The sequence below is a fragment of the Dermacentor silvarum genome, chromosome 6 (assembly GCF_013339745.2).
Source record: "Dermacentor silvarum isolate Dsil-2018 chromosome 6, BIME_Dsil_1.4, whole genome shotgun sequence".
Classification (NCBI taxonomy): domain Eukaryota; kingdom Metazoa; phylum Arthropoda; class Arachnida; order Ixodida; family Ixodidae; genus Dermacentor; species Dermacentor silvarum.
This window is the reverse complement of record NC_051159.1, coordinates 82350287-82362878: the sequence shown is the minus strand read 5'-3', so window position 1 is coordinate 82362878 and position 12592 is coordinate 82350287. Positions and strand designations below refer to the sequence as shown.

The 12592-nt window shown below is 43.3% G+C and overlaps 1 protein-coding gene across 1 annotated transcript in view; it reads left to right on the top strand.

The window, feature by feature from the left end:
- Window positions 1–12592, top strand: part of LOC119456758 (uncharacterized) — a 119194-nt gene that overhangs the window by 2276 nt on the left and 104326 nt on the right. The window contains exons 2-9 of the mRNA XM_049669066.1: window positions 1–16; window positions 1407–1459; window positions 2074–2170; window positions 3548–3664; window positions 4535–4623; window positions 6062–6207; window positions 6784–6899; window positions 11421–11562. The exon at window positions 1–16 is cut by the window's left edge and continues 81 nt beyond it. Of these exons, the coding sequence (XP_049525023.1) occupies window positions 1–16; window positions 1407–1459; window positions 2074–2170; window positions 3548–3664; window positions 4535–4623; window positions 6062–6207; window positions 6784–6899; window positions 11421–11562 (776 nt within the window). The remainder of the gene's footprint in view (window positions 17–1406; window positions 1460–2073; window positions 2171–3547; window positions 3665–4534; window positions 4624–6061; window positions 6208–6783; window positions 6900–11420; window positions 11563–12592) is intronic.

Below are 12592 nucleotides of genomic sequence, written 5' to 3'. Positions count from 1 at the left end.
GCGTCGTTTGTTCAAGGTGCCTACTCCAAAGAAATTATTTCCTGCGAAGTTTCTGTCACAACTTTTTTTTTTTTTTTTTTTTTTGCTGATGTGCGCGTCGCCTGTCACACCGACATCATGTTTAGGCAGTCAGTTCAGAGGTAACGAAGGAACACAAATAAATCAAGACAAGCGTTCGGTTAGCCTGATGCTATTACCAGAATATGAAATCATCCCAATATCAGCGCCCAGCACAACCTGCTGGAACTCTGCTACTAAACGTAGCACCATGCATTCTGGAATATGTCGTCTCTGTAAAACCTACCGGTATGTAATATCTTATTTATCATTTCGCTCTAACAGTTTCTGCCTAAATTATTTGGCTTCTTTAGTTTATCACCGTGAAAACATCGCGTCATACGATTTACAAAATTTTTCGGCATGTTCAAGAAGCTGTGAAACAATAAGAAAACCAGTAATCGCGCTTAAGTTTATTATTTTTGAAATTATTTATTTATTTATTTATTTATTTATTTATTTATTTATTTATTTATTTATTTATTTATTTATTTATTTATTTATTTATTTATTTATTTATTTATTTATTTAATAATTACGCACTTATTTCAATATAGTGCAGGCGGCCATATTTTGGCTCAAGCAGGAGTAGATTCATATAAAAACAAGTACAACCAAGAATGAGCTCAGAAGATATGAATTCACAGCGACAAACAAGCTGGAATAAGAAATTTAAAAAGCTTCCTGAGAATATTCAAGTAGAAAATAAATTTGCTATGCAATATTCATACACTTATACACATACACAAAATGATGTAAGATATTAAAAAATTTAGGCCCCACACTAAAAATGTGGTTGGAGCTAAACCAAACGACTAACTTAACTCATAAAATGTTTTTCGAGCGCTTAGGAAAGATCTTGTGCTTCAAAAACTCACTTAGGAAACAAATTTGATTCGTAAATGGTCTTCGGAAAAAAGCTGTGCCAAAATGAATTCGTCCAGGCAAAAATGGTCTTTAATACATGCTCCTGTGTGTGCCAAGCCTTTCGTGTCCTTGAAGAGACAAGATATGATAGAACAGGTTTCTCGAATTCGCTGTTCAAAAGCTTATGCCAAAAAGAAAGGGGATATATTTTTTCGACGAAGCTCCAAAGTAGAAACATTAATGCTGGCCATAAAGCTGGGAAGGAGAGTCATATATTTTATATTTCCTAAAAACGAATCTAACTGCCTTTCTTTGTACCATTTCTGGCTGTGGGGACAGCATATTATCGGCTACTGTATACCATAAATTTGATCATGTGACGGGGAAAAAGACAGCACATTTGGTTACAGCTGAATAAAAAAACGCATAATCACACAGAAATACATCTGATTGCATATATTTTCGCGTATCTTCCTTTCTAGCCTATTGCCCTTATCGACTACGAAAGATGTCGAAAACTTGGAAGACTGTTCGGGTAAGCGACACAGTAGGCTTTGATTCAGGCTTGACTGACTGCCAGAACTACACCTAATTTCAAATTACATTGCTTTTGTATTTATTTGACTATTTGTCGCCGGATAGCCCACTTGTGAACTTTTAAACTCAATTTCTCCTGCTGAAAGTTCAGTCAATCCCCTCATAAACACGATATCCTATAATGCCTTATGGTGTCATAATTAAAAATCACGTATCGTTTTATACGACCATCCAATATTTTAGGTAACGATTTTGCTCGGGGCTTATTCAGTGCCTTTAAACAGAGTTCACTTTTCATTATGATACTTCCATGAGTTTTACTTTTCGATTTCCGCAAATTCTGTTATCGGCATGCAGAGCACGTGATGCGTTCTTGCACGAACAAATACATTGCTCGTACCACTGCTTGCAGCTGAACACAATGTCTTTACCACGCCTTTTAATAAATTAGTCTTACTACCACATATGGTTAAAAAAAACTGACCTCGAAAATTCTGTTATCTGCATGCAGAGTTATATCTATACCATGGAAGAACCAACCGTATACTTTAAATGAGGCCAAACTCAGTATTTCCAATCATTCTAACTGGCGTTTTCCACAAATATTTTCAGCATCTACGAAGGTGGCAAGCCGACACTGGTGGTTGCGGAGCCGGATTTGATAAAGCAGGTTCTCGTAAAAGACTTCGCCTCGGTTTCCGATAGACAGGTATGCATTAGTCTTTGAACCGGCACATAACTTTAAGGAGAAGGCGCCGCTGCATACGAGTATAAGCCACAAAATTATACGGTCAGCACGTGATGTGTTCTTGCATGAACAAATACATTGCTCGAGCGTACCACTGCTCGCAGCTAAACACAATTTCTTTACCACGCCTTTTTTAGTAAATTAGTCTTACTACCACATATGGTTAAACAAAACAGTGACCCAGCTAATCAAAATAATTTAATCAGCGAGAAGACGAACTGAGGGGCCCAGATTCTGTTAGTCGTAGCCTTATGAAGCCAATAGATAATGATGCCAAGGAATGCACAACTAAAATTATTTATTGTTTTTATTCAAGTGTAGAAGTGATAAGCTAAAGGGAAATAAATGTAGACGCAAAAAAAAAAATAACGCAACTTGCCGCCGGTGGATGCCAAACCTACAACCTCCGCAATGCGCGTGCGTTGGACTACCGGCTAGGCTACGGCGACGCGGCTGTTCCTACATCCACATTTTTTATATATATTTATGTCTTACAAAATAAATTGAACCTCTCAAGGCAGTTCTCATAGGTATGCAGTTTATCGAATGTAGAGGGAGCATAAAGTAAGCAGATGTACGATGGCTATAACGCCGGAAATCATACATTCGCCGCATTTCTTTATCGACGTACCAGCAGGTCCTGGAGTCTCGCAGAAACCCTTTAGTAAGTGACGCAACGTAGTCAGCCGTTTACTGTCCTCACAGGCTCATGATACTTTTCTTTATTTTCTTTATTTATGACTACAAGATTGCTTTGTAGTGTGACCTTCCTGAGATTTGTTTTGAAGGCCCCTGTGTATGAACGTTGTACATGTATGAGACCTCTGTAAAGATGGCTAAGTAATGGGTTAGTCTAGCGTATCAATGCTAGGCCCATTTAGTCGTTTACTGAAGTACTGACCAAAAACAACTTCAACAAGCCCAGCTGTATTATTTGAACAAAAAATGCTGATTTCCTCCCCATTAAAAACGTATATGCCCCATAGCGACCATATCCAATAATCCCATACTACATATATGAAAACAAACATATTTTTTATGTGGAGTCCCATATGTTCATATTGGGTTACTCGATATCGTAATTATGATGAATATCAGTTTTTTTTTTTCGATAGGGTTGTGCCAGTGCGCTGTCCGTGAACACAGCTACACACATAAGAACAATTTTAAAAACTATTTATTCTACTCATTAGCTAGCACTTCGCACAGTGCGGAACAGAAAGAAGAAAAATATTTGGGGCGTGAACGTTACAAAATTGTCAAGCGTGTGGAAAGAAAGGACACTGCTGTTTCTAAATGCATTACTGGTGATGTCAGCTGTTTCTCTCTTTGTTTTAGCACGTGCACTTCTTTGACCCCATTGTGGACAACATGATGGGTGCGGTGTCTGGAGATCAGTGGAAGAAGATTCGAACTGCGTCCAGTCCGGCCTTTACAACCGGCAAGCTTCGTAAGGTGAGCACTGTTATTGTGGGTTTGGATTCCACCAGCGGCAACTTAACTTTCCATCCACTTTCATTTCCCTTTTCTCCAATATTTTTGCGATAGCAATTATATGGCCACTCCGAGAGAATTTTCGTCGTTGTTATCGGTGTCGCCATCGCCGTGGGGCCCCGCATATATATATATGCTTATCCATTCCGTATATGCGGTTCATATTGCTACACTATTCAATCACTAAAGTTCTTCATACGAAGTATTACGTTCTTCAATAAGTTATTCCTCAAAATTCTGAAAATGGCCGCCCGCAAACAAATTTAATGACGCGTAACATTAACAGCGCATGTCTTTTATCTTACATCTTCTCAGGCTATTATTGAACGTGCAAAACATTCCCAGTGCTCAAACCTGAAAGTGATGTAATTTTACTGGCGAGACTCTTTACGGGAAGCGTAGTGGCACCCGCGCGATGTCATTACAGGCCCTACAGGCCATGTTAAAGCTTTTAAAGGGACTGACAATTGGCCAGAATGTGTTATAAGGCGTTGACGGAAATGAAATGACCTTGATTTATAGAGGTAGTTGTAGCGTGAATGGGTGCCAGCACTACAATATTAGCCCACAGCGTGGCTACGGCAACACGCTGAACTGCCTATCACATCTAAAAGCGTCGTTTCGCTTTCGAGAAGTTAGCTTGGCTTGGATGAAAAACAAACACTCTTGACTGGTTAATGACCAAAGTAATTAGACAGGAAACCACATAAACATGTCAAACTACCTGTCCAAATTTTTAGAGGCTGTAAAAGGTTATTTAAAAGTTAAATGCCGTTACTTTACTGGGGCAATGAGTGCATAAACCATCCACTGTTTTATTTTTATTTGCAGATGAACAACTTGTTACTTGGTTGCGTAAAAAACACGTCAAAACACCTGAGACAGGCAGCCGACGAAAAGAAAGATGTGGACATAAAGCAGTAAGTCACGATATGTGTGTTTGCTTCTCAGCAAGTGTGCCCCATGCACTTTAGTAAACAGAAATAGTTCAGTAAAATGGGTTACCGATCAGGAGCACGAGTGCTCATAATCGCGAAAATGGATATCAACCCATTCTTGCAAACGTAGCTTTTTTTTGTCTCTTTCCTCGTTACAGGGGGAGGGGAAGGGGTATTCTGTAAGTGTCTACCTGGTGGACATGTCCATTTCGTCTGCTGCTGAAGTACTGATTGACTGGAAGGGGGGGGGGGGGGGGTGGCTGTATCCTTCTCACGCGTACCCCAGCCCATCCAATCAAAACTTTAATAGGTGGTCAATAAATGGACATATTCCACTAGGGGGACACTTACGAAATACCCCACCCCCGTTCCAAGAATGTTTGCTACGATATTGAGTAATGCAACATTCGCCTTAATCGGCTGGTCGTACGCAACCGTTGATGCGTCATTTTTATTTCGTTTTGCACTTATCCACATCTATGACAGTCATACTGTGCAGCAGAACGAAACGTTGGGCAAGTTGGTGCTGGTTCATTTTCTTGGCCAATTTAGAGCGTAGGAGCGATAAGAGAACAAAAATGCAGTGGCGATTTAGCGATAAATGCGAGTAAATGCCTTAGCATTACGTTGCAGCTCTTTGAGGTCCCGGGTCCATGATTCCGCGTTCAGCACATTGCAAAGTGCACGTTGTTCAGGAGCTCACTCAATACACGTCCTGGCTCTTCGAGGAGCGAAGTGCAACTGATTATGGTCCGTAGCATATCCGTAGCTGAACCCCCCCCCCCCCCCCTCCGGCGTGCTGTGCCAGACAGCAATAGCAGCAGCAGCAGCCGCAGTGGGGAAAGTCGAAGGAAGAGGCAAAGGAAGCTTCGCTTTAACATATCGTAGTTTCGACATAAGGGCGATGCAACGAATGCGATAGCAACATGTTAGAATGTTACACGAACTGTAAGACTCGTAGCTAGTAGTGGCAGTATGAATTGAAGTAAACGTAAGCTAAGTAAAAGCGAGCTGTTGTGCTAGGGGTCAACTGGTTGAATCCTGCCATCGGACAATTTGTGATGCCTTATAGGCATTCATATCTGGCGGATGTTATGTGTGGGTCAACTACCCATTGCTAATGTTAATGTAGAACATCTATTTTAAAGTGAACTTGCTTTCGGGCCAATGTATATTACGTTGCGGAGATATTTTAGTAAGGTACTGACGTAAGATTAAGTGAGAGCTGGGGGAGATCATGTGGGGCGTCATTGGTCCTTATGTTGATGTCTTGTTAGTTCCGGTATCACAGAGTTCTCTCGAATTTCAAACGAGAGGAATTGTATAGCGTCTCGCATAAGCAGGGGAGATAAGCTTTCATGCAAGTGTTAGTTGGCGGGTAACTTTAAGAAATATTGCGTTTTGTTTCACTCTATTGCAGGTTTTTCGGCGATTATGGGCTGGATGTCATTGCCAGATGCGCCTTCGGCACAAAACTGGATTCGCATTCAGACTCGTCCAATGAATTTGTCACGAACGCTAACAAAGCTTTTGCGGGTGACTTGACACTTCGACTAGCGATATCAAGTAAGGGACTAGAACGTGCCTGATCTCATTCACTTTTTAAGCGCATTTCCGTGGACCAACACCTTTCCGGGACGGTCGTACAATCATCTGAGCCATACGGCTGTAGATTCTGGCTGCTGTCAGGTGTATTACAGTCTTTACTTTTCATCAATCGTTATTATTTTATCGGGAAGTTTTGCCACAAAGCATAAAGAAGAAAATAAAGTTAAATAAAAGCTTCCAACTCCGCATCATGCAAGGCAGCAGCAGTGTCTTTCCGAACTTGTAGTTCATCACCCAACGGTCGTAGTTTTCACGTGGACTTGCTTTCAGTCTTGCCTTTGTTTATCTTAAGTCTGATGACCACCGTTGAAGGACACATCCAAAGCAAGTGTCGTTTTCCGTCTTGCGGGTTTCCGCAGAACTGATGCCCCACCTTTACATTTCCTTCCGACGTGATGGTATAGTACAGCCACAAGTAGCAACCACCCTTTAGTTATATAAATGTAGTAAAAGGAACGTGCCTATAAATTATTCTTTATTGTTTTCGGATAATATTCATTCCTGACATTCGTTCATGACATTCATTCATGACAGAGTTATTTCCCAGCTTGGCATCCGTCCTGAAGATAGGACCTTTCAACTCAGCCATCTTCCAGTATTTCAAGAAATTTTCAATGAACATAATTGAAAACCGGGAAAGGAACCACCAAGTAAGTTTCCTGTGTTGCGCTATAGCTATACGCGTACTTGCCTCTTCACAGTACCGTCGTAAGGTTGTTTGATGTGTGTTTTGTAGAAAGTTTAATATTCCGCAGTACGCTGTCGAGCACTGACTTATTCTACGGCATACATTCCCTGAACCTGCCACGCACGTGGCTGTCTATGCTGTCAAGTTATAACCAATAATATTAGTCGCTAATAATATGCGTGCGTGCGTGCGCTAATAATAATGCGTGCGTGCGTGCGTGCGTGCGCACACACACACACACACACACACACACACACACACACACACACAAACTCCCTCTCTTTCTATGTGTGTACATTTTTCTTTATTTTTTTTCTGTCTCCCCTTACCTCTTCCCCAGTGCAGGGTAGCAAACTGGATATCTACCTTCCGGTTAACCTCCCTGCCTTTCGCATCTCATTTATCTCTCTCTGCCGTTTGTGCTTATCTAAAGAAAGATGTCGGGTATTTCAGATAGGACGATTAAGAGAAAAGCGATTTTCTTAAGAAGGTAGAAGTGTGATGAAAGTTTAGCGTTCTGATGATTATGTGAAAGATGAATGTCTACAATGTGTGTATCTGACGTAAAAAAAAAAGAAAAAAATACGTTGGGTAAAGCGTTGGTTGTAGCAATGTGCTCATGAAGATAGCTCGTTTGCATCCGCGCTCAGACAGAGGGATGACGCTCTCTGATCAAAGGCAGATAATTTTTCCAGGTTGTATATGAATTTTTCAAGAATATTTCCAGGTGGAGCCACCGTGGCGTCGGGGAAGCGGGCTTGTCTCGCACCCCCGAGGCTCGGGTTCCTTTCCCACCCAGACCTAAATTTACGAAATTTTCTTTTCAGTGCCACTAATTGCTTTGTTTACTGGGACCTCACTGAGACATATCACATCATTCCGAGCATTTTTGACGTGTTTTAACTCTTTGCGCCGTCGGCCATTTTTGGTACGATCCCTTGGCGGCGACGCCGACAACGCCGAATTTTTGCTTAATGGGGCTATAACGTATTCGCACGAAAATTGGCAGTTTCGCCCCGAAGGGTGACGCACTGACTGTGATGGCAAGGTTTCGCGTAGCGCTTGCACTTCTCGGACAGTGTTCTAACTATACGCGGGTCCGACTAATGCGGACGCGAAATACGGGGGTGTGCCAGTATTTCTGGCACCCTTAAAAAGCTTAACATGCCGTGCAGGGCCTGTAATGACATCACACGGGCGCCGATACGCTGCGCGTAAAGACCCGCGCCAGTAAATTGCATCGCTTTCAGGTTTGAGCACTGATAGTGTTTTGCACTTTTAATAGTGGTGCGAGAGTAATTAGCATAAAAGGCATAGGCTGTGAATGTTACGTTTCATGAAATTTGTTTGCGGGCTACCATTCTCAAAAATTTTAGCAATAATTCAGTGAAGAACGTAAGGCCCGGTGTGAGCAACTTTAGAGATTGAATGGTGTAGCAATACAACCCGCATATACAGCATAGACAAGCATATAGCATACATTTACTTAAATATATGCCACAGCGATGACAACGGCGGCGAAAATTCGCTTGCAGTGTCCTTATATTTGCTATCGCAATAAAACAAATGCACCGATGAAGATATTCTAGAGTTTTTCTACGGAGCCAATGTTTTAAAGGAATGCGAATGGTAAATCTTAAGCTCGACATTGCTTTGTTGGACAGGCCATGAGACATATAGTGATGTTCCTATATAGCTTCGCTAACTCCGAAGGGTCGCACCAAGTCTACACAAGATCGCCAAGACCTGTCGACTTCAAGTACTGCAACAACGCTTTTGTCGCTTTCTGTGCCATCGACACGTACGGCCATGGTCCAAGGATCTTCATTTTGGAAAATGGTCTTGAGTCTAGCCGGTTCAATGCTGTCCTGAGAGCTTCACGCTCGACGTCGTACTGGGGACAGAGACATAAGATGTGCTCTCTATATCTCCTCTTTTTCTCTCTCTCTATTCATCCCTATACTCCCTTCCCCCAGTTCAAGGTAGCAAACCAGACGTGCATCTGGTTAACCTGCCTGCCTTTCCTTTATTCTGTTTCTGATTCTCTCTATCTCTTCGGCAGCTCTGCAGAAATAAATCATTTTTCTAAAACAGGGAATCAATTCGTCTCTGTAAGCTGTGTATTCAACGTTTTGACGGCTCGCATCTGTGACGAACATTCGTCTTACGTAGCAAAGAACGAAGCCAAATAGAATTCGGGCAGTTAAAAACGCTAATAGCTCAATGCTTTCCGCGAGAGTGAATGGGCGTGCTCTCGCTAATTGGCGCATGTGTGTGTGCTTGTGCCCCGGTGCCAAGTCTTGTTCCCGTCTCTCTAGCTCATGCTGACGGTACAGTGTACTGACGGTGCCGCACAGTGGCCACGTGCCTGGAAAAGTCAATTCAATACAAGTAAAGCACGGAGAACGTCGATTACCTTCCTCGAGACAGCAAGCTAAGCTGTACCATGCTCCTCTCGCTTTCGTTCTTCACTAGCCGCTTGTCGAGCTGACCTGCTCTTTACGTAGCTGTGTAATTAAATGTTTTGTTGTTCGTTACGTTGCCTCGTCTTCTCCTGGGCCCTCTTAGCTGTTCGTTCTGATCAAGCTCCAGGCCACAGACCTAGTGCTACCTGTTAGACTCGACAGCTCCTTTGCAACAACGTGTTCTGCTGTTCCTAACGCACCACAGATATAACACGAATATATGGCTAGTGTAAGACCGGTGTCACACGTACACTTCCTATTGCGATCGGGTTTGATCCGGATCAGATTTCTTGATGGCGATCAGCAATGGTCACTGGTACATGGCGCAACAATTCGTATCGAGTTATTATCGTTTGCTGATCGTCGGCCACTCTCAGTACTGCATAATGCCTTGGCTACAAATTGATATTTGCAACATATGGTTAAATTTGGACAATATTTAAATTTTACAGCTTACTGTTGCTGATAAAAAATGTTTTTAAACGTCCTTTTATTGAGGTGCCCTCACTTTCTTGTTTTTAGCGTTTTGAGAATACTGCGCTAGAAGGCACAGAAGTCAGCCTGCGATCGCGATTGTCGGGATCAGGCTCCCGCAAGATCGTGATCACAAATGACCGTGTAGCATCACCCGATCCGGATCAAGCTCAATCCGGATCGGGCCCGATCGCGATCACAAGCGCACGTGTGACACTGGTGTAAGATGGCATAGGTAGCTGTCGGTTAATGCACATTTCAGACAGAGCCGATGGTACAGTCTCAAATTGACCAGGGAGCTTGTGCGGGAGTTTCGAATTTAAGCTCGGACTACTCCAGTGGTGAAAGTGACGCGGATAAAGGAGCGGAATGAATAAAGCAATCCCTGTGGAGCGATTGTGAAGTCTGCCCCTGAAGTGATATCACCATTGTGGATTGGGCGTACTTTGCCGTTGGTGATGCGTCGGTTTTACAGCGAAGCTGTATACCTGTATCAGCCAAGGCAATTTTCCTGTCGGCGTAAGCAAAAAACGCCAGGCTAAAAATTGAATACAAACAGCATATCTCCTTTGAAATCAGGCATATAGCATACAGCTCGGCACTAATTTTGAAAAGAAAAACCACAAAACAAGCATCCAAACATGATGGATGATAACGCGCGTGTGAACAATAGGAACACCCTCCGACACGTTCCGGTAAAAATTAGGTTTGCAGCTGCTTCGAAAGGGGTTGACGTCATTCAAAACCCTCGTGTGAAGTGCTAACCGTATAATGTATGCTAATGACGTCTGCGAATAATGGGAAGCATGTTCCTTCTCCCGCGTGTGTTTCCAGGTTTAAATTACGGTTGCGTGAGCTACTCCGAGTGGAAAAGTACCCAACAGCATAGAAATCACGTAGTGGCGTCACCACGGCATAGTAACTCATTCAGTTCATTCCAGGCTACCATGGGTAGACCACGGAAAGTAAGGACGCCAGAAGAACAGCGTGAATATAATGCCGTTGTGAAGTAATAAAGGGTGTGTTTAAGTACATTTCACTTGTCTCTGGTTTCACTCTTTGTAGAGTCACGTGTGTGTATTCAAGTGACGTGACAATGGTAATCGTTCTGGGTGGTTGGACAGCGAATGTCCAACCAACCTGTCCATCCACCTTCACAGCGCGGATTGGAGCCAGTTTTCTTTTTGTTATCCCAAAATTTGGTTAAAGAATACCGTTTGGAAGAAGCTAGATGCGCTTTTTTTATTTCAACGTTAATTTTGTCAGAAATCCACTAGGACATGCTCGGAAATTTGCGCTTAGTGACTAGGAGAACATAACTGGTTAAAAAGAAAAGCATTTCCCGAGTTTTCTGAGCAGCCGGTGTCATTCGCCTCGCATTTTGCGGACACGTTGTGGTGCATTTGCGTGAGCGTGAACTGGCGCATAATTAACGCCAGCCTCGTTATGAATTACTTTCTACAGAACGTACATTGTATGATGATATAATGAGAGCCGTATAGAGTGCACGCCGGTTTTTTACAAAACGTTTTGTTCATTTTCAGCGGCACGAGGACTTCCTTCAACTCATGATGGACGCTCAGAAGGGCACACTCACGCAATCACCTGATACCTCAGCGGACAGGGAAGCCGCCATGTTCGATCTCGATTCGAAAATGAGCCCCGGCAGCAATCCAGCTCGCAGTGGTATAGTAGACTAAATTCTCTGGATATGCTTTTTTCTAAAGCGCAAGCTTTCTTTGTTGAGCTACCCAGCCCTGTCACGCGAAACGTGTAATGTCTTGTATCTGCGCAAAAATGCGTAATCTGCAGGCATTTAATCGTTATGATAGTAAAAATGTAGATGATTGGTGGCTTCTTTAAGCCATGGCCGCACTTTTGTAGCGAGGCATTATGACTTATTCTACTCTAGTCTTATCATCCGCCGCTCACGGCCGGCGGATCCCGTTGATAACGCGAGCGGACCGTCGCTCCGACCACTGACAAAGCGCGATAAGCGCGAAAAGGCATTATTGCTTTAAAGGCGTCGCTACAAAATACCGGCCCATGAAGAGTAATTTAAAGCAAAAAAAAAAAGGAAATAAAAAGAGAATACCCATGAATATACATAGGGCTCCTTAGAAAATGCGTGGGGAAGCTTATAGTAGGGGTTGGCCAACTTAAGTTTGGAGATGAACCAACTTGAAATTTGCAAGTGGGCCAACTGGAAGCTTGTGGGTGGGCCAACTTTGAAATTCATGGCTGGGCCAACTTGAAATTCGTGGCTGGGCCAACTTGAAATTCGTGGCTGGGCCAACTTGAAATTCGTGGCTGGGCCAACTTAGAATTTGTACATGGGCCAAATACAAGTTTGAGGATGGGCCAACTTGAAATTTGGGGGTGGACAAGTTGAAATCCAGGGGTGGGCAAACTGAATTTGGGTGAGCCAACTGCTGAGTGTCCTTTGAGTTATGAACACCTCGCGGGCGAGCGAGTGCATTCAGATGCTTGCCGTGTTTTTATTGGGCCTTACCGAGGCGCAGTCAGAACGCAGGCGAGCGGTTCTGTGGACAAGGAATGCGCGCATTACACAGGCTTGCGAGAGCGGCAGCGAGGGTGACATGGCATCGTGGTTATGCACCCTCCCCTAACGCACCACCTCACGGTTTACTGCGGCAGCTGGTGTTCCCTTTCGACTGCTTTGCTCTGTCAAGACGCGCTCGAGCCGGGCGTTCCC